Genomic DNA, 26,325 nt, shown 5'->3' on the forward strand with positions numbered 1-26,325 from the left:
GTGGTCTATTTAGATTTCTAAAAGGCATTCGATAAGGTGCCACACAAAAGGTTACTGTAGAAGATAAAGGTACGCGGAGTCAGAGGAAATGTATTAGCATGGATAGAGAATTGGCTGGCTAACAGAAAGCAGAGAGTCGGGATAAATGGGTCCTTTTCGGGTTGGAAATCGGTGGTTAGTGGTGTGCCACAGGGATCGGTGCTGGGACCACAACTGTTTACAATATACATAGATGACCTGGAAGAGGGGACAGAGTGTAGTGTAACAAAATTTGCAGATGACACAAAGATTAGTGGGAAAGCGGGTTGTGTAGAGGACACAGAGAGGCTGCAAAGCATTTTAGATAGGTTAAGCGAATGGGCTAAGGTTTGGCAGATGGAATACAATGTCGGAAAATGTGAGGTCATCCACCTTGGAAAATAAAACAGTAAAAGGGAATATTATTTGAATGGGGAGAAATGATAACATGCTGCGGTGCAGAGGGACCTTGTGCATGAATCCCAAAAAGTTAGTTTGCAGGTGCAGCAGGTAATCAGGAAGACGAATGGAATGTGGGCCTTCATTGCAAGAGGGATGGAGTACAAAAGCAGGGAGGTCCTGCTGCAACTGTACAGGGTATTGGTAAGGCCGCACCTGGAGTACTGCGTGCAGTTTTGGTCACCTTACTTAAGGAAGGATGTACTAGCTTTGGAGAGGGTACAGAGACGATTCACTAGGCTGATTCCGGAGATGAGGGGGTTACCTTATGATGATAGATTGAGTAGACTGGGTCTTTACTCGTTGGGAGTTCAGAAGGATGAGGAGTGATCTTATAGAAACATTTAAAATAATGAAAGGGATAGACAAGATAGAGGCAGAGAAGTTGTTTCCATTAGTCGGGGAGACTAGAACTAGGGGGCACAGCCTCAAAATATGGGGGAGCCAATTTAAAACCAAGTTGAGAAGGAATTTCTTCTCCCAGAGGGTTGTGAATCTGTGGAATTCTCTGCCCAAGGAAGCAGTTGAGGCTAGCTCATTGAATGTATTCAAATTACAGATAGATATATTTTTAACCAATAAGGGAATTAAGGGTTACGGGGAGCGGGCGGGTAAGTGGAGCTGAGTCCACGGCCAGATCAGCCATGATCTTGTTGAATGGCGGAGCAGGCTCGAGGGGTTAGATGGCCTACTCCTGTTCCTAATTCTTATGTTCTTATGTTGACCTTCCTGCTAAGGGAAGAGTTTGAGATTGAGGTTAAGAGACACAAAGAGGCAGTCTCCGTGGCAACTGAAGTCAGTGGTTATGTTCTCAGATCCACAATTCACAATTGATAATGCAGCGGTCATTTTGGCCATGCTTTGCACCAATGAGAGACTGTCTTAAGTTCACCAATGAGAAAACCACATCATCAGGTGAGATTCAGCACCTTCAGCAGTACCTCATCGACCTTACAGCCAGAGTCAGAGCTGCTGTCTGCCACAGTACTGGAACGATAGTTAGTGAGAGGACGGGGTGAATATTGTAATACCACAACTGCCCCTATCCAGGTGTTATTTTGCACATTATTTTATTCTGTTTTAAGATTCAAATGTCAATTGCAGATACAAAAGTTGTTCAGTCACACACGGAAAAAGAGACAGACATATTTATATTGTAGCTCATCCCTTCTCTCAGCGATCTGCAACTGCTGTTATGTCGGGACATGCCACAATAAACAGATGCAAGAGATTCCGTAACCCCTCACCAACAATTCTTGACTTCAGAATTTATGAGAACAAAATACATGCAGCACAGGGTTTTGGCTCAACCTTTAAACTTGTACGTTTATTGAACTTGCGCTATTCCCCAGCACATAACCTCCCTGAGATTCGGCCGGAATAACACAGAACCCACAGTAAATAACCCCGACACAAGGTTACCTGAAACCTAACACGAAATAGCACAGTTTAAACCCTTCCGCAATGCGACTGCAATTTACAAAACCAATCGGACCAATTCCTCTATGATTTGACTGCAGTTTACAATCACCCACACAGCTGGTTGTTCTGGTGTCGATTGGTGACCAGGTGACCATCCTTCGTCCGTCCTCCTGACTGCAGCCCCCAAATCCCTCTACGATTTAAGAACATAAAAAATAGGAGCAGGAGTAGGCCATACGGCCTCTCAAGCTTGCTCCGCCATTTAATAAGCTCATGGCTGATCTGATCATGGATTCAGCTCCTCTTCACTGCCCACTCCCCATAACCCTTTATTCCCTTATCGCTCAAAAATTTGTCTATCTCCGCCTTAAGTATATTCAATGATTTGGCTGAAATACACTCACCCACACAGCTGGTTGTTTCGGTGTCAATTGTAGGCCAGGACCAGGTGACCACTCTGCATACTTCTTCATTGCAGTGCCCTCGCTCCGAAGTGGTCTTTTTTTGAGGTTTCATATCACAGCGTCAAACATATTCCTGCTGTTCCCCTGTGGCCACTCCCTGGCCCAGACAGGGGCATGATCAGCTCTCCTGCTGTGTCGTACAATGCAAACCTTCCTTGGTAACAGATCTGCCTCCACAGTTGAGGAATGTGTGAATGTCCTCTCTTCCTTCTTGACAGGGACCAGTGAAAATGTATAAGATTATAAGGGGGCTTGACAAGGTGGATGCAGAGAGGATGTTTCCACTGATAGGGGAGACTAGAGCTAGAGGGCATAATCAGCCATGATCTCATTGAATCGTGGTGCAGGCTCGAAGGGCCGAACAGCCTACTCCTGCACCTATTTTCTATGTTTCTTAGAATAAGGGGCCGCCCATTTAAAATTGAGATGAGTGGGAATTTCTTCTCTGAGGGTTGTAAATCTGTGGAATTCGCTGCCTCAGAGAGCTGTGGAAGCTGGGACATTGAATAAATTTAAGACAGAAATAGACAGTTTCTTAACCAATAAGGGGTTATGGGGAGCGGGCAGGGAAGTGGACCTGAGTCCATGATCGGATCAGCCATGATCGTATTAAATGGCAGAGCAGGCATCAGGGCCTTATGGCCTACTTCTGCTCCTATTTCTTATGTTCTTATGTGAATGTCCCTCTTCTTGTGCTATTGTCTATGTTGATTAGATCGATGGCAGGTATCCTGTATCATTGTCTCTGATGATGTCCAATCTCTCTGAGTCATAGTTTCACTGCAATGGCAGGGACCGTTGAATGTGTGACTGGTCATTGTCTGCTGTGATTAGATTGATGGCAGGAATCTCTCATTGAGTCAGTTTCGCTGCAATGTTTGAATTAACTCCTTACTGTATAGCCCACCTTCTGGGTGTTTGTACTGAGGTTTGGGGTTTTATTAAACAGTCCCACCATGTCCATGGGTTTTCATATTCCACTCTACAGTCTGTGGGGTGGGGTGGGGGGGTGGGGGGCGGGGGAGGGGGATAGATCCTACACAAAGGATGTTATTCAAGAATAATGAGCAAAGGATAATTTGTGCATGCCACAGACACGAGAGAGAATCACAGTGGTCATGCATGGGAAACAATGTTAGTAAAACGTTAAATGGATGTTGCGATATTCTATTCTAAATCTGAAAGGAATCAAGAGCATGAAGTGATAATTTACTCCTGTGACATATTCCATCACTAAATTCTGAAATTATCCACTACTTCCATGAGTCAGGAAATCTGCCGTCCTTACCCGGTCTGGCCTATTTGTGACTCCAGACCCACAGCAATGTAGTTGACTCTTAACTGCCCTCTGGAATGTGGCTCACCACCACCTTCTCACGGGCAATTAGGGATGGGCAATAAATGCTGGCCTTGTCGACGATTCCCACATCCCGAGAATTAATTTTTAAAAATTCTTTTAATTCATGTTTGAACAGCTCAGAAATCCACTGATTTCTGCATGTAAAGGATGCAGTTTATTCAATGAGATGAAAGCATATTTTCTAAATAAAATTAGTTATTGTGCAACGTGCACAATCCTCCTCATTCTGGGCAAGTGTAAAAACTGAAGGAAATTAGAAATATTTTGCAGTCCTTTAGATCATCAGATTAAGAGATGTGTTTCTGTCCAGTGTTGAAATAGCCACCTTTCTATCGGACTGGATACCTGCCATTGTAAATAAAATATAATACAGATACCACACATCTGTGAATTGTCACGAGTAAGCCAAAACTGTTTCAAATCTGATAAATGCCGGTTAGATAGGTCACTGGATAACTCTGAGGCCACTAGATGGATGGTGTGGGAGATGGTACAAATGTCTCACTGAAGCAATAAGGAGTACTCTTCTGATATTTGCACAGAGACATTGTGTTGGGACGGAGTGGCGAGAGTCTTACTCTGGATCTGGTTGTGCTGGGAGGGCTCGGCTGACACTGGGTACCTGAAATCCGAAGCAGTCCATTCCCCAACACGATCGCCCCTCGTGTTACCGAGCAAAAACATTTTTCAGAGTCTCCGAGTGAAACATTTGGAGACAGTCAGAGAGAAGGTCAATAAAATGCTCGGGAAAAGTGCGTTACTGACTGAAATATCAGCAGTGTAAATAAAGGTATTTTGCATCAAGCAGCCCTGTTTTACTAAAGTTCTGTTACATACATACAATGTGTGCTTCATGTCCGACATGTTAAACAACAAAGTCACCGGTGCCATATAGTACAGGAAATGTGTGTCGGCTGAACACATTTTGCTCAGTAGAATACAAATACTAGTTACAAAAACCCATTTGTCATTTGGCAATGCAGATCAAGAATGCTTGGTTTCATCAGCACTGAGAATTTACAGGTCTCACATACCACAGTATGAACTTAGTTCAAAATCTGATGTCTCTCACCCATTCGTCCCCCTTGCCGATAGTTACTTGCTTCTGACTTTTCTCTCTCTTATAAACGACTTTGTCTTTCTCTCGCGTTCTTCTCGTGCTTGCTACAATTCCCCCTTCTTGTCTTGCTCTGTTCCGTGCTTTCTCTTTGATGGGGGCCCCTGATATACTGTAAAACTAGGACTCCATTCATAGCACTAGTTGATGTCAGCAAACCCATAGCTGATCATGAGTGGTGTAATAATTGCCATCCGTAACCAAGTAATTCATGCTCATTGCTGCCAGAATTCAATCACAAAGTGAGATATTGGGTGCGTATTTTAGGCTAATGAATGATCGAGATCAGCAGTCAGATCTCTTTCACTTTCAAGTGATGACTTAGCCAAGTCTTTTCCACGTGACACAAAGGGCCAAGTGCACTCACTGGCCATGTACAGTCCGTATCATTTTACTACTTCTTCAACAAATACTGCAATTAAATAAATAGGGTTGAAATAACCAGAACAGCCAAATTTTGTTGGGATAGTTACCAATTCCTTGATACCTGGCCTTGGAGCAAGAATTTCAGGCATCCACAATTCAAGTGAAGTTGAAGACACAAACAGCGTCAAGAGAACTGAACTAAAGAATTGCCCAACTGGAATTTGAGAAGTTACTAATTTGAGCTCATGGGAAACTGTCTTATGTCAGTGCCTCTGATATAATTTCAGTTGCTTAGTAACAGGAAGAATTTAAAAGGGAACTGAACCGAGTTAGTAGAGTCACTCCTCTCAGTAAATCTCGCATTCATCTTGTTGTACATTGTTCTGCTGATCAAGGCAGTGTCATCCAAGATGGCATCTTCTTCAAACTAATAAATAGTGTCACTAAGACTTTTTAATTCGTATGCAAAGTGTCAGTGACAATAGTTTCATTTATTTAATTAATCCCCCAGGGTATAGAGTGAGAAAGGCTGTTCTTCCAGCAATTTGTGCGCCTGCAAGTATTTCATTACTTAACATGTATGCACTAAGTTTTGATTTATGTAGAAATTTCCATCAGTATCTTACATCGGCCGGATGTGATTATTCTCCTTTGCCAAGTCTGCATTTTACTCCAAAATCCGATTGTCAAAATAACCTCATCATTTAGACTTGCATATTTTTTGTGACTGTACTGCAAGTTTAAAACACAAAGGTATTAAGGGATATGGGCTGAAGGCTGGTATATGGAGTTAGATCGCAGATCAGCCATGATCTCATTGAATGGCTCAAGGGGCTGAATGACCTACTCTACTTCCTGTGTTCCTTTTGGATTATTGCCAGTACAAATATCAATAGATTGAAATATTGGAAGCAAGTGCAGTTATTCCTAAATCTGGGGAGTTGCCAGGACTGGGAAGGAGACTTTGGGACCAGTCAAATGGACTGCCATAGTTTTTTTCTGGTGCCATCCAATTTTTTTTTGTCAGAAATTACCGTTCGCAACAGAGACTGGAAACTTTCAAAACCATTTATCAGAACTCATCATCATCATCATTAGTCACAGCGGTAAAAGGGCGGCGGTATGATTCGCCATCCTATCTGGTTGTGAGTGTGTAATTTAATCATTGTATTTTGCATGGTGTTTATAAACTTATTTGCTCTTGGACAGGAGACGGGAACAGTCTGCTGCATTCCATCTCGCTTTACATGTGGGGTATCCAAGACACGGACCTTTTCCTGCAGAAAACTCTCCATGAAGCATTGGCCAAAACACACAATCGAAACTTCAAACAAAGATTGCAGACAGAATACAGGAATGTTCAGGGATTTACGGAGCCCGCTCTGCTTCATGAATCTGAGGTAATATAACAACTCTACTTTATTTTCATTCTATGACTTCAATGCAAATAAAAACAGGAAGGATGTAAAGCAGGCTGCCGATACACCACCACTCATCTTACCCCGACACACAAAGTTCAAATTACCCCCCAAATGTTTTATTTTTTAAATTTTTGTTCTATTAAAGTGTCAGCTGTGACTCAGTGGGCAGCACTCTCGCCTCTGAGTCAGAAGGTTGTGGGTACAAGTCCCACTCCAGGAACTTGAGCACAAAAATCTAGGCTGACACTCCCAGTGCAGTGCTGAGGGGAGTGCTGCACTGTCGGAGGGGCCGTCTTTCAGATGAGACGTTAAACCGAGGCCCCGTCTGCTCTCTCAAGCGGATGTAAAAGATCCCATGGCACTATTTCGAAGTAGAACAGAGGAGTTATCACCAGTGTCCTGGGGCCAATATTTATCCCTCAATCAACATCACTAAAAAAAAACAGATTATCTGGTCATTATCACATTGCTTTTTGTGGGAGCTTGCTGTGCGCAAACTAGCTGCTGTACTTCCTATATCACAACAGTGACTACACTTCAAAAGTACTTTATTGGCTGTACATTTGGGACGTCCTGAGGTTTTGAAAGGTACTATATAAATGCAAGTCTTTCATTTGGTACTTACCCTGCCGTGATGGAAAAGGCTGAGAAAATTTCAAGCTTGCAAAGATATTTTTGCTTTCAGAAATAACATTTAAAAACTGAAGATGTTGGCCATCTGAAATAAAAATATCAACCACTTGGAATGCATAGCAGGCCAGTCAGCTTCTGTAAAGAGAAAAGGCAGATTAGTATTTCAGGTGCAGGCCCCGCTATCAGAATTGGAGGGTCTGCACCCAAAGCATGTCTTTTTTAAATACTGACCAGTCCGTTGTGCATCTGCAGCTCTTGTTGAAGTGTACTTTCATTGTCATTATTTCAGTGTTTTATGGCTTTTATCTATTGTCTGCTCAATCGCTCATAAAATAAAACATTGTCGTGACAGGAGGCCAGCACTGACCGAGTTAACTGTGAATTCAAACCTCTTTCGACTGCAGATTCTCGCTCAGCGCAGTGCCAGTCATGTTTTTCATTGTCTCTCTCAGTTTATGGCCTTCGAGTTCCTCCTGCAACAACAACAACAACTTTAATTTATATAGCGCCTTTAATGTAGTAAAATGTCCCAAGGTGAACCAGTCTAGTTCTTAATGCACCCAACATCTGCCAGACAATCCTACTCAACATTACATAAAATGAAAACTTGGAAACAGGCGGTTTGATCCAACCAGTCTCCAGTCTGCATTTGTATTTATCCTCCGCCCAAGCAAGAGCCAGCTCCCATGTGCGCCCCCCACCCCCCGCCTCCCCACCCCCGTTACTATATCCTTTTATTCCCCTTCCCTTAAACCATCCACCTAGCCTATTCTTCAGTGTTGGCCTGGTCGCTGTTTCAGTCAATAACTCCAGTAGTGGATTCCACAATTTGTGTAAAAATAATTCTCCTGCTCACCATCCTATATCTCTTACATTTAACCGTATATCAATACACCTCTGTTCCATACTGCTCAATCATTAGAAACAGCCTGTGGCCCAAATTGCCCCCCCCCCCCCCGGGAGGCACTAATGGGACGCTAATGATTTATCGCCCGGAATTGCCCCCAGGGATGCCGCAGGCGAAAACAGGTTTGTGCTGCGCCCCGAACGGGAGTGTAGACAAGGATGATGTAATCACTGTGCGCGCCGGCCCCTTTGCACCCCACAGGACGCGAGGTTGGCGCGGGGCGATGCCACCGACGGCTTTGCGGGTCGCGAAGCCGTGCTGGCTTGGGTGCCCCGGCCACCCTTAAAGGGGAGGGCCTTGCACCGCGTCCGGCGTCTTTTTTTTTTAACATCGGCTGATTTTGCAGTTGGCCCAACAATGGCGGCCGTTGGTTCGGCCCGGCCCGGCCACCAACAGGCAGCCTGGCACACCCACTGACCCGGCCGAAACCGTCCCTGGTGGCACAGTGGACACCGGGAAAGCGGCTGCAGAGTTTGTGGCGGCCCTCCCCTCGAAAAGATGGGGCGGAACGCTGTGATAGGCATAGACATAGAAAATAGGCGCAGGAGTAGGCCATTCGGCCCTCCGAGCCTGCGCCGCCATTCAATGAGTTCATGGCTGAACATCAGCGTGACATGGCACGTCTGTGTTGCCCTGCTTCCGCCCACCAACACCGCGGGCAAACCTCCGATACTGCCCCCGCTTTTATTTCAGACAAAGACCCCAATTCTGTGACATTTAGTGGCCCATCTCGCCGGGTGCTAAACATTCATTTACTTCAACTTGTGCACCCCAAACAGAGCGCAGGGCAATTTCGCCCCTCCGTTTCTATATACTCTGCCCCGTCCCTTCTGTAATGAAAATAGCTCCAAATTTTCCCTTTTCTCTTCATATGTGTAGGTCCTCATAGCATGCTGTACCCTCTCTATTGCTTCAACATCCTAAGATGTGGAACCCAATACTGCACACAGTACTCCAACTGTGGTCTCACCGAGGTGTTGTAGAGATTCACTCTTGCGTCGTGACTTTTATATTCTTTGGGCTGGATTTGCCGGTCCTTTACGCTCGGGGTTTCGTCCTGGAGCGGCGTGAAAGGCGGCAGGGAGGTCTCCAGCGCCCGCCCCGCCGCGATCCTCCGCTCGGGTTTTGCGGCAGCGCGGAGCAGCACCGCTGGGGAGAGCCGCGCCGGGCGTGCAACGCCTCACGTTGTGACACTGGCGCAGGAGTTTGGCCACTTGCCCGACCCATCCGCCCAGAAGTGTGCCCGCAATGACTGCCTGGGACATCAAAACGGTCCACCATCGCCGGCAGCGAAAGGTTAAGCGCGAGTGTTTGTTCTTTTAATGTTTTTAGCGACTTGTGTTGTGACGTGTGCATTGTTTTGGGAATGTTTTTTTTTTTAAGGATTACCCCCCCCCTCCCCCGGCCTCTCTCGGACGCACACGGTACCCGGCACTTTAGCGTTGGGAGTTTCCCGTCCTTGCGCCATGAAAAGTGTACAACGCCTCCCTTCGTGCTGCGCCTCCTGATGCAGGGCCCAGGTGCCGAAACTTCCTTACCAAAGCGCAACCTATTCCCGGCCGATAACCTTCCCGTCCTGTCTCCGTTTTCGCCCCGAAAGCCTAAAATCCAGCCAGATGCCTTTTCCCCAGTATTACATTAGTTTTTTCATACGAACATACGAACAATGACGGACAGGTAAAGACCCTCTGCTCTATCCAGCCTGTCCCACCCAATTGTGATACCTTGTGTATCACAACACATACTCTCCACGCCATCCAAAACCATGTGATCCTCTGGGAGAGGCAAAAAGAACAGACAAAAAAACCCAGGCCAATTTGGAGAATAAAATCTGGGAAATTCCTCTCTGACCCACCTCGGCGATGGAAACTAGTGCAGGAGGTCACTGTGGCCTTGAAATCCCCGCAGTGCCGACCTTCTGTCAGAGGTGATCTCTGCCCCAGCCAGAAACAGGTACAGCTCTCGCTTGAGGGAATTCAGCGAATCAACGTCCACCGCACGAGATGGCAGCTTGTTCCAAAGGCCCACCATTCTCTGAGCAAAGAACCACCTCCTGACGTCTAACCCAGATCTGGCCTTGTACAACTTAAATTTGTGCCCCATGGTCCTCCCTAACCTATTTAATTGGAACAAACTGTCAACTGGAACCCAATCTAGTCCCTTCATTATCTTATAAACCTTAATCAGACCACTTCTAACTCTATGTTTCTCTAAAGTGTAGAGACCCAGCTCTTTTAGCCTATCTTGATTTAAGATGCTTTAAACTGGGAATTAGTCTAGTCACTCTCCTCTACACCCTCTCCAAAGCCTCAATATCACCCACCGTGTGAGGGTGACTTTATCCACTCAAGGTTCAGCTTTTAATGTCTTGTGAGCCTGAACTCCCAAATCCCTCTGCTCTTCCACATCATCCAAATTCAAAATATAGTTATTACTTTCTTTTTTTTTTTAAAACCAGAATGTACTAACTCCCTTTTTGCTGACAAATTCCATCGAACGTTTCTTTGCCCATCGCACCATCTTATCTACATCTCCCTGGCAGATTCCTTCAGTCCACAGATTTTTTAAATTATGACTCCTTTATTCCCAACCCCCAGCAAAAAAAAAAGTTTCCAAAAAATGTGAGATCGTTGGAACATTTTCTCTCGACACTGTACATCAAGTGTTACAACATTTTAACTCCCTCTCCCCATTCGTCTGATTCTTGAAGATTTAAAGCAGATCTTCAATTGATCCTAAAAGCAATGGGATGCTTCTTGTCCTATTTCCCCATTTTTGAACGTGTCCTGATTTCTTGCCAGGGCTCACAATCGCCTTGTGGGTTTTGGTAATCTGAAGCATTTCACAGAACCAGTATTAAATGATAGCAGCACAAGTCTGGATGATGGAATTGCAGAGTGGCCGATGGCTTCAGTGCGAGCACATGACACACCTTCACTTACAGGAAGTACACTTGCTACGGAATGAGAAGCAATCTCGGAGTTTTCTTTCTTCTAAGGAACTCCACCTGACTTATCCAGTCTTTTATTATTTTAATCATGGAACTTACGGCACAGAACGAGGCCATCCAGCCCAGTGTGCCTGTGCGAGTGTTCGCTAGTAAAGTGGAATTATATTTCCGCTAACCCCATTTCCCTGCTTCTCACCCCAATTCCTGTTGTATTCTTCCTCTGCAAATATTTATTCCCCTTTAAATGCTGAAGAGCCACTCACGCTAAAGGATTCCGTGTTCTAACAAGCCTTCGTGTGACAAAACTGTAACTTCCCTCCCCAACCAAAATAGATCAAGCCATTGGTAAAGTGGTTTCCTGACACAAAACCTAGCGGTGAGTGTGAACTTTCAAGAGACTATTCCATTATTGAAAAAGAAATGGACCCCTCCCAATCCACTCGTTCTACTTCAAGGAAGGAGGCATCTGTTTGCTGACAATGATATGGGAGGGAAATATGCTGCAATCTTGCACACGCTGAAGTAGTGATCTCTCGATTTAAAGTGGCACTTGGTTCATGGTTAAGTGTTTGCCAAAACTTGTTTACAGTGTCATGGCCTAAATCTCATTAAATCAGAACATTAGATCACCTGTAGCTAACATGATGCCGGCTGTCCTGATTACTGCCCTCTCCAAACAGGGAAAACAAATGATCTAGCAATTTGAGCTGCAAATTCGGTTGGAGGGTTTTTAAGGTGCTAATGTTGGGCAGCCGTTAAATGTAGCACCGGGAAATGGTTTGCGACGGCAGCCAAAAAATTCAGAGTTTGCGCCCTGAGAGTGGAGCGGAGCACTGAGGGAGGCGATCACCACCCCTCTCAGGGCGCTAGGCCGGGGGAGCAACTGAATATCCCGAGCTAAAGACCCGGCTTCGTAGCGCCCCGAGAGAGGCTTCCCGGCAAAAAATAAATCGGACCAACAAAAAGCCTTCCCTATACATTGCTCACCCCAAATAAAGTTAAATCGCAAAAAATAAATAAATAAATATCACTCACACTTATCTCACGCAGTCATTCCTTCCCATAGCGCCCCGAGGCAGCTCTGCACACCAGCTTTCTCTGGCGGGGTCACTAGGGGGCGCTGCGGGTGCAGCGTAAACCGAATGTTGCCTCCGTGTCGATACCGGCACGGTGCTCCCGAGCGATACTCCTCATCGCCGCCGGTAACCGGCACACAGAATTTGACGAGCGGCGCGAGTGCCAATGCTCGCGCCTGCAAACCCTTTAGCACCCCTGTTCCGAACATCTCGAGGGTCGCTATCCAAACCAATTTCTAGCCCACAGTGCTGGGGAGGAAGTGTGGTGCTATCTGCACATGCTAAAGTAATGATCTCTTGATTTAAAATAGGCATTGGCTTCAGGCAGCCACAGTGTCAGCATTGGGCACTCCCAGGGCAGGTATAGCACAGGAAGATGGAGTAAAGCTCCACCCAACTTGCCTCAGCTTAGCCTGGGATGGTTTACTGCATCTTAGGGCAATGGTTTAGCGTGACATATTTTCCTTTCCCATAAAGTCTGAGCATCATTGCCGAACTAGGGCCAGTTTTTTGTGCTGTGAGCCTTTGCCCACTGACAGCTGAATTGAGATTGCCCAAACTCATTTCACATCAGTCTCTTCTTTCACTCAGCGAACTAGAAAGACTTTCATCCCAACAGTCTGGGTTGGATTCAAAACCAAACTGAAAGATCAGTGTCCAATCTACCCAGAAGTAAAAACACAGTTGACTACCATATTGGATGGTCCAGTGTCCTTACTGTGTTTTTGTAAAAAAGAAAAGAAAGACTTGCATTTATATAGCCCCTTTCTCGACCACCGGACGTCTCAAAGCGCTTTAAAGCCAATGAAGTACTTTTGGAGTGTAGTCACTGTTGTAATGTGGGAAACGTGGTTGCCAATTTGCACTGCACGGGAGTGTCAGCCTAGATTTTTTTTTGTGCTCAAGTCCCTGGAGTGGGATTTGAACCCACAACCTTCTGACTCAGAGGCAAGAGTGCTACCCTCAACTAACATGGTTATCACCTGAGAGGGTAGACGGGGCCTCGGTTTAACGTCTCATTCGAAAGACGACACCCCCAACAGTGCAGCACTCCCTCAGCACTGCACTGGGAGTGTCAGCCTAGTTCTTTGCGCTCTAGTCTCTGAAGTGGGGACTTGAACTCTCAATCTTCTGACTCCGAGGCGAAGGTGCTACCTACTGAGCCACAGCTGACACTCTTTGTATCATTGTATAATTGTTTTGTAATTTTAAAATATAATTGTCAAGTGTATTTCAAGCCACATTATTATTGTCAACAACAGACAACTGTCTGACTATAAGGAGAAAATAATTAAAACAAGACACTCATTAACTCTTCTAAGAATAATTTCAAAACAAACTTTAGCCTTGGCCAGTGTTGGAACAGCTATTTACAATGAATCAAGTTATCCGATATGGTTTTCAAAATCAAACTCCTTAATCATTTCTCGTGTGTAGTTTAAAAGCCGTGCTTCATACAGTATTTAAATCCATGCTTTTGTCACTGCCAGACTCGACTGTTCTAACGCTCTCCTGGCCAGCTCCGCATCTTCCTCCCTCCATAAACTTGAGCTCAACCAAACGTCTGCTGCCCATGTCCTAACCCACACCAAGACCCCATCACCCCTGAGCTCGCTGACCTATATTGGCTATCAGTCCACGAGCACCTCAAATTTAAAATCATCATCCTGGTCTTCAAATCCCCTCATAACCTCACCTCTGGAACCTCCTCTAGAAAGAAAGAGCAACTTGCAATTTATATAGCGCCTTTCACGACCACTGGACATCTCAAAGTGCTTTACAGCCAATGAAGTACTTTTGGAGTATAGTCACTGTTCCTACATTACAACAGTGACTACACTTCAAAAGTACACCATTGGCTGTAAAGTGTCTTGAGACGACTGGTGGTCATGAAAGGGGCTATATAAATGCAATTCTTTCTTTTAAATGTGGGAAACGCGGCAGCCAATTTGCGCACAGCAAGCTCCCATAAACAGCACTGTGATAAGGACTAGATAATCTGTTTTTGTTATGTTGATTGAGGGATAAATATTGGCCCAGGACACCGGGGATAACTCCCCCTGCTCTTCTTTGAAATAGTGCCATGGGATCTTTTACATCCACCTGTGAGACAGTAGGTTTCTTATCTGAAAGACAGCACCTCCAACAGTGCAGTGCTCCCTCATCATCATCATACGCAGTCCTTCGGGGTTGAGGATGACTTGCTTCCACACTAAAAATGAGTACTCCGGTGACTGATGAGCTCATTTTAAACGTTGGAAGGTGCCTGTGCGTGGATTATTTTAACATGAGGTGGCCGTTGCACACCAGCCACCGCACGGGCTTGACGGAGCAAAGTCTTGGTCCAGTGACAAGGGATTCAAGACGACTGGAGACCACGCTCCATCGCATGTGCCAATACACACACACAGACTCAAACATACTCCAAATAATTGAGACTTGACAGGTACATAATTAGGTTCCAATGGATTACACATTAGATCTGTGCCATCTGCAGTACATCCTGTACCCACCAGCCAGTACTATGGCTCACTCACTGGTCATGCGGACCATGTCATTGCAAAAACAATTTAAAAGAGTTTCCCCTCTGCATAACAATCCACAACAACATTAAACACATTATCGTACAGACTGTAGCAAATAACTTAACCCCTCCCCCGTCACCCCTCTTCCTTGCCCCCCTCCCCCCCCCCCTCATCCCTTCTCCTCCTTACCCCTTGGCAGCCGTGCCTTCAGCTATCCAGGTCCCAAGTTCAGGAATTCCCTTCCTAAAGGTGTCCACCTCTTACTACTACCTCCTCCTTTAAGAATATAAGAAATAGGAGCAGGAGTAGGCCATTAGGCCCCTCGAGTCTGCTCCGCCATTTAATATCATGGCTGATCTGATCATGGACTCAGCTCCACTTCCCCGCCCGCTCTCCATAAACCCTTATCCCTTTATCGTTAAAGAAACCGTCTATTTCCGTCTTAAATTTATTCAATGTCTCATCTTCCACAGCTCTCTGAGGTAGCGAATTCCACAGATTTACAACCCTTAGAGAGAAGAAATTTCTCCTCATCTCTGTTTTAAATGGGCGGCCCCTTATTCTAAGATCATGCCCCCTAGTTCTAGTCTCTCCCATCAGTGGAAACATCCTCTCTGCATCCAACTTGTCCCTCAGTTAAGACCCTCTTTGGCTAAGCTTTCAGTCACCCCTGCCAATATCTCCTCCTTTTAGCTCAGTGCCAACGCTTGTCTGATTACACTTCCGTGAAGCACCTTGAGGCCTTTTCTCACGTTAAAGATGCTATCTAAATGCAAGTTGCTGTTATACATAGTTGCTCTAAATCCTACCAAGTGATGATTTGAAAGTGTCCTCCAATAGCTGGTTTTAAGCTGTCCACAGCTTAAAACTGTTCCTATTTTGGCAAGAATTGGCAATGCTGGTTTGATAGGTCACTGGATAACTATGAGGCCACTAGATGGCTGGTGTGGGAGATGGTACAAATGTCTCACTGATGCAATAAGGAGTACTCTTCTGATGTTCGCACAGAGACATTGTGTTGGGACGGAGTGGCGAGAGTCTTACTCTGGATCTGGTTGTGCTGGGAGGGCTCAGCTGACAGAGTACCTGAAATCCGAAGCAGTCCATTCCCCAACACGATCGCCCCTCGTGTTACCGAGCAAAAAAATTTTTCTAAGTCCCCGAGTGAAACATTTGGAGACAGTTAGAGAGAAGGTCAATAAAATGTTCGGAAAAAGTGCGATACTGACTGAAATATCAGCAGTGTAAATAATACCAGGGTATTTCTGGTGCTTTTATTTAATTCCTATTTTTAATGTAAAGTCATCAGGTGATGTTGGGGGGATTATTGTCGGGGTATTTCTAACTTTCCTTCACTGAGTTTCCACCAGATCATTTCATATTGTGGCAAGATGATCAATAACTATCGTATCAAATGTTGTATCTGATGACATCTGACATTTGGCAACGTGTTTTATCTTTTCTGCCTTAGAATCACAATGACATCTGCTCCAATCATGCCATTACATACTCTGGATATCCTGGCACAATGTCTTACAAAATATTTTGACCAGCCCTTTATTAAACACCTTGGCTGTTTTGCACCCGAAAGATCTCAGATGGCCTTTTCATCTTTGCGTTAATCTATAATTCAGCAGTCCCCAGTCTGCTGTTAGTTACTAATCTCGGCCTCTCTCTTTTTCTGTGATTCTTCCCTCTTTAGATCAGCCAGTGTCGTACCCTATTTCTGGCCGAGACGGCAACTGGGCAATTTGTTGCCAGGGTCTCCCTTGGCCGCGCTTGTGCCAGGAGTTGGACAGGTCACCCAGGATTAGTCACTTGCTGTTCACCTGCTTGCTGCCACTCGGGCATATGTCAGAGTGTCAACACACTGTCCCACATTGATTGTTAAATTGGTACATTTTACCACAGCTTACAATACTGAAAAGATTTGAGTCAATAGGAGTAGGATAAAGATCGAATTCCTATAGTGACCAATTCCTGTAAAGGGAGAGAGTTTTTATTTGGGGGTGGGGGGGTAGGATATTCCACTTGCCTCAAGAACATAAAAATTAGGAGCAGGAGTAGGCCATTCGGCCCCTCGAGCCTGCTCCGCCATTCAATAAAATCACGGCTGATCATCGACCTCAACTCCAGTTTCTCGCCCGATCCCCATACCCCTTGATGCCCCTAGAGTCCAAATTTTGTTTATCTCAGCCTTGAATATACTCAATGACTCAGCCTCCCCAGCCCTCTGGGGCAGAGAATTCCAAAGATTCACAACCCTCTGAGGGAAGAAATTCCTCCTCATCTCAGTCTTAAATGGCCGACCCCTTAAACCTGAGACTGTGACCTGGGTTCTAGACTCTCCAGCCACGGGGAAACAACCTTCGGCATCTCCCCTGTCAATCCCCCTCAGAATCTTGTACGTTTCAATGTGCACACCTCTCATTGGCTGCAGTTTATGGAATGTTGACGTCAGTGTGCGTAGACAGCTGATTCTCTATTTTGTGTGCGTGCTATGATCTCATTTGCATGGTGTTCAGTTGCAGGATTAATTTGTTCTTTTTTTTTTTCCCCCAAACAGTTTTGGGATCAAGAATGGCAGAACGTGATTGAATCTGCGGATCCTCACTGCCCCGCGGGCCAGGCTTTAACAAACATCTATCAAGACGTCCACATATTTGTTTTAGCCAATATTGTCAGGCGGCCGATTGTTGTCGTTGTCGGTGAGTTTGAAAAGTGAAAGAAAAGAAAAACAAATGAGATGCCATTTAAATAACACTCCTCCCACCCTAACAGCACTGTGGAAGTACATGAGTACATTCACACGGACTGCAGCCGTTCAAGAAGGCGGATCACCACCACCTTCTCAAGGGGCAATTGGGGATGGACAATAAATGCCGGCCTTGCCAGCGATGCCCACATCCCAGGAACGACTTTTAAAAATCATATTTTTAGCTTAATGAAGTCAGTATGCGATTCTCTTGCTTCGGAGCAACTTTTCCTGAAGGTTCCGGAATCCTGGTACAGTTTGGGTCTCCTTATTTAAGGAGGGATAGACTGACATTGGAGGCAGTTCAGAGAAGGTTCACGAGGTTGATCCCCGAGATGAAGGGGTTGCCGAATGAAGAAAGGTGCTGCAGGTTGGGCCTATACTCATTGGAGTTTAGAAGAAAGAGAGGTGATCTTATTGATTCTGAGGGGACTTGACAGGGTAGATGCAGAGAGGATGCTTCCCCGCATGGGGGAATTTAGAACAAGGGGGCATAGTTTCAGAATATGGGGTCGCTCATTTAAAACGGAAAAGAGGAAGAATTTCTTCTCTCAGAGGATCGTGAATCTGTGGAATTCTCTACCCCAGAGAGCTGTGGAGGCTGGGTCATTGAATATATTTAAGGTGGAGATAGACAGATTTTTGAACTATAGGGGAGTCAAGGGTTATGGGGAGCGGGCGGGGAAATGGAGTTGAGACCAAGATCAGATCAGCCATGATCTTATTAAATGGCGGAGCAGGCTCGAGGGGCCAAATGGCCGACTCCTGCTCCTATTTCTTATGTTTCCACACTTACCTCTGTTATCTTGCACAAGTGCCTATTCTTCAGGTGTGAGTCGAGACTACAAGTTCAGCGAGCTGTTTGACCCCGAGCTTGCACTGCACCCGAGCCTAACCTTGTTCTCACATAGCGACCACATTGAAGCACTTTCCATTAGGAGTTGCTGCCCAGGAACATGGAGGATAATGGTAGCACCCTGACCACTGCCTCCGCCAGGAACAGCTCAGGCCAGGGATCAAACCCCTGGTCTGCACAGTTGGGCTTCACATAAACCAGCACCTTCATCACCCAGCCACCAGACCAGTGTGAGCCTCGATTTCTGTGCTCAAGTCTCTGGAGTGGGACTTGAACCCACAACCTTCTGACTCAGGGCGAGAGCAGTACCTACTCGGCCCCTCGAGCCTGCTCCACCATTCAGTAAGATCACAGCTGATCTCCTACCTCAACTCCCCTTTCCCGCCCGATCCCCATATCCCTTGATTCCTTTAATATCCCAAAAAAAACTGAGCCACAGGTGCTGCTAGTATATCACTGTTAACTTTCATTATGGACTTGTAAATAACAGCAATACACTTCTAAATAGGAGTTAAATCATACTGAACTTTAAAGGTTCTTTATTGCCTCTAATGGAAGTTTTACTGGGACTGGTTGAAAAAAAAGCGCGATTGTGACAACAGAGTTTAAGCTAATGTGGCTTCATGGTATTGCAGTGGGATATTTCCCCTACACTCAATAGCCACCTTGTCTGTGGTTTACTGACCTTTAGATGCAGAAACTGAACATTTCCCTGCTGGAGAGGGAAGCTTTGGGGAACTTATCTTCGTTATTGTTTACAAGGTTCCAGTGTTGAAGCTTTGCATGTTGAGACCAGCTCAGTCCCCGAGCTTCGCAATCAGATCAGCGATGAGTTGGAACGAGGCCTGAGCATGAATAAAGGAATGTAGCAACATTTTAATCATTAACAATGTAATGAAGTCGGGAGGAAAGATTCGGAAAGTTCAAAAAGAGGAGGTGCACTCCGACTTTATCATGTTTACAAGATGAAAACTAGGCAATTTTCCAACATTTATAATTCCACCCGCTTGCTGATAGAGGCACTGGAGCCCCGCCACAGGCAGGAGGGTGTAATTACATCGGCAGTTTCCATCACGTATGTGGATGGAGCAATTTGTAATTACATTTATAAACACTGAACTTTATCTGTGAGCCCTGGTCCAATGGCGTTGCTTCTGGTGGTAGACGTGGCCTCCAACTCCACAGAGATTAGTTTTGGATGAGACATTAAACTGAGGCCTCATCCGCTCTCGCAGGTGGGCGTAAAAGATCCCATGGCATTATTTTGTTCTCCGCGGTGTCCCGGCCAATATTTATCCCTCAGTCTATATCATTAAAACAGGATCGCATTGCTGTTTGTGGGAGCTTGCTGTGAGCAAATTGGCTGCCGTGTTTCCCACATTACAACAGTGACTACACTCCAAAAGTATTTCATTGGCTGTAAAGTGCTGTGAGTGGTCATGGAAGGCGCTGTATAAATGCAAGTCTGCCTTTCTTTCAGTTAGTGCAGCTATTAAAAGTGGAGCCAAACCATGATGTATTAATCTCATTATATCAGAGTTGTCATCTACTTTATGCACAAAAAACTCTCCAGCTTGTTTGAGTTGGTAACACTTTCATCTCTTGGTCAGAAGGTCGTGGGTTCAAACCCTACACAAAATCTGGTGCACTGTGCAGCACGGAGAGCATGCTGCATTGTCAGACTTGCTGATCTTTATTTGAGATGTTAAATTAAGGTCTTGGCTCCCTTTTCTGCTGGTTCAGAGGGACATTAAAGGTCCCATTGCAACAGGGATTCTCCAGGTGTCCAGCTCAGCCAACAGTCAACAACAAAAAACCTTTTGCTGTTTATGAGATATTACGGGCACACAATTGCTGCCATCTATGCCGACATGTCATTGCATTTTAAATAGAATATTCATTGGGACATTTCAACATGATACAGTACCATTATTAGAAAGAAAGGTAGAATCAGTAAAATCTAAGTGATAGAATAAAGGGGCAAAATCTTAATAAGAAAGTTGGATGGACAGTAAATAAGGTGCCAAAAGACATGTTGTCATTGAATAGAAGCACCTTGAGATGTGTTACTGTGAAAAGCACCACATACAGGTACATGCAAATTGTGTGGGAGCTGAAAGATGTGTTTCAAAATCATTTATGTCATTGTATTATGTGTGGGTAAATTAAAAGGTTTATTAAAATGCTTTTCATTAATACATTACACATTTAATATCCCATATCCCTCTTCAGAAAAACTAGTACTTATAATAATTTCTCATCACCACTGTAATATCTTATTTATATCACAGTGTCAGCTGTGGCTCAGTGGGTGGCACTCTCGCCTCTGAGTCAGAAGGTTGTGGGTTCAAGTCCCACTCCAGGGACTTGAATACAAAAAAAACTACGCTGACACTCCCAGTGCAATGCTGAGGGGGTGCTGCACTGCCAGAGGTGCCATCTTTCGGATGAGACGTTAAACCGAGGCCCTGTCTGCTCCCTCAGGTGGACGTAAACTATCCCATGGCACTATTTCAAAGAAGAGCAGGGAGTCCCTGGTGTCCTGGGACAATATTTATCCCTCAATCAACATAACAAAAAAACAGATGATCTGGTCATTATCACATTGCTGTTTGTGGGAGCTTGCTGAGCACAAATTGGCTGCCACGTTTCCCACATCACAACAGTGGCTACACTTCAGAAATTCTTCATTGGCTGTAAAGTGCTTTGAGCCGTTCAATGGTCGTGAAAGACGCTGGGGCCGAAATTCAGGGTCTCAAAGAGACCCATTAATGCCCGTTTGCGACGGCCATTCCTAAATTTAGGTCGTGGATTTTTCAGCCTGGACCCCCATCCCGCCCAAGTAGTTGCACCGCCAATGTTGAGCAACAAAAAAATGCGGAGATTTTCAGCTCAGTCCGTCGATTCCCCCGCCACGCGGTGCCCCCGACAGGTTTTCTGCCGGTGCATCATCTCCGCACTGAGTGCGGCCCCGGCAACACGTTCGCCCGTAAAGGGGAGGGCCACGGCCACAACGGAAACATTTTTGCCGGCCGACTTGCCGATCAGCCAGCAAAATACTGCCCCCTCCCCGCCTGGGTTCAGCCGGGCAGCCTGATACCCCCTCTTAGGTGCAAGGCCACTGGCCTGGCCGAACCCCCCCCCCCACTGATGGCCCAGTGGCCAAAGCTTAAAAAATGCCAGATGTTCTCCCTTTAACGGAGGGGAGAGAGCGTGGTTGACACACACGCGCTGTGATGTCACTACAACTCCACCGCTGATTGACAGAGGCGGAATCCCAGTCTGACCCATTTTCAGCCAGTCAGCCTGGCTTTGAATCTAAGGCCCACCCCATTATGATCCATTTCCTGTCGGACTTAGAAAAAATGTCAAAGTCCTGAAAATGGATCCACTCACCGTCCCAGGAGTTCCAGCGGTGAGTACCACTCCAAAACTCATAGGGGCGCCAGCCAGCTTTCTGGTGCACCTGAATTTCGACCCCGCTATATAAATCCAAGTCTTTCTTTCTTTCTCTGGTGAATAGTAAAATAGTTCAAGTCCTATTGAAACAAAACATTAACATTTCTGGGTGCAGTAAGCTTCAATTTACAGTAACAATTGTGATTTTTTTTTTTAAAAACAGGAAACTCAGAAGAAAGCTCCAAAAGCACTTCTGATACGATGACATTGAGCCCTGCTGGGATCTACCTGCCTTTGCATTGGCCTCCCCTTCGGTGCCACAATTATCCCATTCTGCTCAGCTATGAGCATCAGTATTTTACACCACTCATCAGCATAAATGATGTAGGACCAGGTAAGATGGAGTATATATAGGTTTAGAATTTACTTTACTTTTAACTTTCCAAACCCGTGACCTCCACCACCTAGAAGGAAGAGGGCAGCAGGCGCATGGGAACACCACCATCTCCACGTTCCCCTCCCAGTCACACACCGTCCTGACTTGTAAATATATCGGCCGTTCCTTCATCGTCGCTGGGTCAAAATCCTGGAACTCCCTCCCTAACAGCACTGTGGGAGCACCTTCACCACACGGACTGCAGCAGTTCAAGAAGGCAGCTCACCACCACCTTCTCAAGGGGCAATTAGGGATGGGCAATAAATGCCAGCCTTGCCAGCGATGCCCATATCCCATAAACAATTTTTTTTTTTAAACTTGCCCATTTTAAGGATATATCTGTCAAAATACACTCCAGGTAGCACACACCCTGTCTCATGCAGAGATCTGCCTTTTGTTTCGAATGCTCTTCCGGCCCGCACAAGAATCTGTCAGCCCATCGGTGTCTCCCGCTCTCACAACTGTCTCCATCCGGGATAAAATTGCCAACTCAGCTCCACATTGGAGCTGCCGGAATTCCCACTCACCGGCAAGATGCTTGTGAGCACTGAAACGGCACGTCGAGCTCACTGGCCTCCTGTAAATGAAGACCGGGTCTCAAAATGGCAGCCCTCAAAAAGGCCCGGGGGCAGGGGAGTCCCTGGGGCAGAAGAGGCCCGGGGGCAGGAGAGGCCCTGGAGTAGGGGAGACCCGAGGGGCAGGGGAGACCCGGGGGCAGAGGAGATCTAGATTTTCTTGTGGGGTCTGGAGGGGCACTCCTGTTGCTACTGGCCGACAAGGAAACTAAGGGCTAAAAATCCGGTATCGCCCGGTTTGAGGCAGACAGCGCCTGGTCGCTAACTTTAGCGCTGGGCGAGGTTTACCGCCTCCAACCGGAATATTGTTTTTTAGCGCCCCAAGAGGAGAGGGGAGCGCTAAGGGACGCGTTCCCCACCCCCCTCATAAGAACATAAGAACATAAGAATTAGGAACAGGAGTAGGCCATCTAGCCCCTCGAACCTGCTCCGCCATTCAATAAGATCATGGCTGATCTGGTCGTGGACTCAGCTCCACTTACCCGCCCGCTCCCCGTAACCTTAATTCCCTTATTGCTTAAAAATCTATCTATCTGTGACTTGAAAACATTCAATGAGCTAGCCTCAACTGCTTCCTTGGGCAGAGAATTCCACAGATTCACATCCCTCTGGGAGAAGAAATTCCTTCTCAACTCAGTTTTAAATTGGCTCCTCCGTATTTTGAGGCTGTGCCCCCTAGTTCTAGTCTCTCCCACCAATGGAAACAACCTCTCTGCCTCTATCTTGTCTATCCCTTTCATGATTTTAAATGTTTCTATAAGATCACCCCTCATTCTTCTGAACTCCAAGGAGTAAAGACCCAGTCTACTCAATCTATCATCATAAGGTAACCCCCTCATTTCTCGAATCAGCCTAGTGAATCGTCTCTGTACCCCCTCCAAAGCTAGTATATCCTTCCTTAAGTAAGGTGACCAAAACTGCACGCAGTACTCCAGGTGCGGCCTCACCAATACCCTGTACAGTTGCAGCAGGACTGCCCTGCTTTTGTACTCCATCCCTCTCCCTCTCGCAATGAAGGCCAACATTCCATTCGCTTTCCTGATTACCTGCTGCACCTGCAAACTAACCTTTTGGGATTCATGCACAAGGACCCCCAGATCCCTCTGCACCGCAGCATGTTGTAATTTCTCCCCATTCAAATAGTATTCCCTTTTACTGTTTTTTTTTCCCAAGGTGGATGACCTCACACTTTCCGACATTGTATTCATCTGCCAAACCTTAGCCCATTCGCTTAACCTATCCAAATCTCCTTGCCTCTCTGAGTCCTCTACACAACCCGCTTTCCCACTAATCTTAGTGTCATCTGCAAATTTTGTTGCACTACACTCTGTCCCCTCCTCTAGGTCATCTATGTATATTGTAAACAGTTGTGGTCCCAGTACTGATCCCTGTGGCACACCACTAACCACTGATTTCCAACCGGAAAAGGACCCATTTATCCCGACTCTCTGCTTTCTGTTCGCCAGCCAATTCTCTATCCATGCTAATACATTTCCTCTGACTCCGCGTACCTTTATCTTCTACAGTAACCTTTTGTGTGACACCTTATCGAATGCCTTTTGGAAATCTAAATACACCACATCCATCGGTACACCTCTATCCACCATGCTCGTTATATCTCAAAGAATTCCAGTAAGTTAGTTAAACATGATTTCCCTTTCATGAATCCATGCTGCGTCTGCTTGATTGCACTATTCCTATCCAGATGTCCCGCTATTTCTTCCTTAATGATAGTTTCAAGCATTTTCCCCACTACAGATGTTAAACTAACCGGCCTATAGTTACCTGCCTTTTGCCTGCCCCCTTTTTTAAACAGAGGCATTACATTAGCTGCTCTCCAATCTGCTGGTACCTCCCCAGAGTCCAGAGAATTTTGGTAGATTATAACAAATGCATCTGCTATAACTTCCGCCATCTCTTTTAATACCCTGGGATGCATTTCATCAGGACCAGAGAACTTGTCTATCTTCAGTCCCATTAGTCTGTCCAGCACTACCTCCCTAGTGATATTGATCATCTCAAGGTCCTCCCTTCCCACATTCCTATGACCAGCAATTTTTGGCATGGTTTTTGTGTCTTCCATTGTGAAGACGGAAGCAAAATAATTGTTTAAGGTCTCAGCCATTTCCACATTTCCCATTATTAAATCCCTCTTTTCATCTTCTAAGGGACCAGCATTTACTTTAGTCACTCTTCCGTTTTATATATCGGTAAAAGCTTTTACTATCTGTTTTTATGTTTTGCGCAAGTTTACCTTCGTAATCTATCTTCCCTTTCTTTATTGCTTTTTTAGTCATTCTTTGCTGTTGCTTAAAATCTTCCCAATCCTCTAGTTTCCCACTAACCTTGGCCACCTTATACGCATTGGTCTTTGATTTGATACTTTCCTTTATTTCCTTGGTTATCCACGGCTGGTTATCTCTTCTCTTGCCGCCCTTCTTTTTCACTGGAATATATTTTTGTTGCGCATTATGAAAGAGCTCCTTAAAAGTCCTCCACTGTTCCTCAATTGTGCCACCGTTTAGTCCTTGTTCCCAGTCTACTTTAGCCAACTCTGCCCTCATCCCACTGTAGTCCCCTTTGTTTAAGCATAGTACGCTCGTTTCTGACACAACTTCCTCATCCTCAATCTGTATTACAAATTCAACCATATTGTGATCACTCATTCCGAGAGGATCTTTTATGAGGAGATCGTTTATTTTTCCTGTCTCGTTACACAGGACCAGATCCAAAATGGCTTGCTCCCTTGTAGGCTCTGTTACATACTGTTCTAAGAAACAATCCCGTATGCATTCTATGAATTCCTCCTCCAGGCTACCCCCTGCGATTTGATTTGACCAAATCAAATCAAATCAGGCGCTAACCCTGATTCCTGGGGTGCTATCGAGGTTCTAGCGCTAGGAAACCGGCATCCCAGCGCCTAAAGGGGAGGTCGACTGGACCACCCGAAAACTGATTGAAAATGGAAGGGAGCTACTGTTTACATGAGGAACAGCGTTCAGCAGCTCAGAGAGTTACAGGAATATAAATAAAGACCCACCTGCATCATCCATTGAAGTATCGCCCCGGGAGCTGCTTCGGGACTCCTGCTTTCCCCGTCGGGACTAGCGCCGGGCGCTACGGCAGGGAAAACATTCAAGGTCGGGATCACCGCACTAACAGAGCATTGCACACTCGGTGATGTCACCAAGTGGGCGGGGCTAACGAGCGCAGTGCTAACTGTGAGCGTCGTCGCTAAACCTCCACGGAAGTTCGCGGGAGGCGCTGACAGCGCGGCGCTCGGGCGGTAAGTGTTTAACGGCCCGATAGCGCCCTTCCCGGGCACTAGCGGGTGGCACTAAGTAAATGAATTTCTGGCCCTATGAGCTTTAAATAAAATTGACCTTGACAGGCCCCGTCTGGCCCTGAGAGACTTGGGCCTGGCAAGACAGCAACCATTGCTCCCCCGCTGAGGCCTCGGGTTAAAATAGCACAGTTTGTACCTTTAAAGGGGATCGGCTTGTGGCTTGAGTTTCGGCCCGCTGTGAGGAGAGAGCGGGGGGAGGAGCTGTGATCGACCCCGATGTGTGGGACCATAACGAGGACA

General features: G+C 45.9%; 1 protein-coding gene and 1 long non-coding RNA gene across 6 annotated transcripts in view; one reads left to right on the top strand and one right to left on the bottom strand.

Moving 5' to 3' along the window:
- Positions 1–26,325, top strand: part of LOC139279718 (tumor necrosis factor alpha-induced protein 3-like) — a 106,408-nt gene that overhangs the window by 8,982 nt on the left and 71,101 nt on the right. For 4 of the 5 annotated variants that reach the window (XR_011596513.1, XM_070898881.1, XM_070898882.1 and 1 more), the window contains 3 exons: positions 6,416–6,606; positions 17,285–17,426; positions 21,952–22,122. Coding sequence is in view for 4 of the 5 variants with exons in the window: in XM_070898881.1 (XP_070754982.1) it covers positions 6,416–6,606; positions 17,285–17,426; positions 21,952–22,122 (504 nt within the window). In the remaining variant the exon portion in view is untranslated. Of the gene's footprint in view, positions 1–5,723; positions 5,785–6,415; positions 6,607–17,284; positions 17,427–21,951; positions 22,123–26,325 lie in introns of those variants that run through there. The other variant, XM_070898883.1, reaches the window with a different exon arrangement.
- On the bottom strand, positions 7,369–19,157 carry LOC139279720 (uncharacterized). The gene is made up of 3 exons (XR_011596514.1): positions 19,015–19,157; positions 7,492–7,733; positions 7,369–7,395 (listed from the first exon to the last, which is right to left on the bottom strand). It is a non-coding gene; the product is annotated as an uncharacterized lncRNA (long non-coding RNA).

The sequence above is a fragment of the Pristiophorus japonicus genome, chromosome 14 (genome assembly GCF_044704955.1).
Source record: "Pristiophorus japonicus isolate sPriJap1 chromosome 14, sPriJap1.hap1, whole genome shotgun sequence".
Classification (NCBI taxonomy): domain Eukaryota; kingdom Metazoa; phylum Chordata; class Chondrichthyes; family Pristiophoridae; genus Pristiophorus; species Pristiophorus japonicus.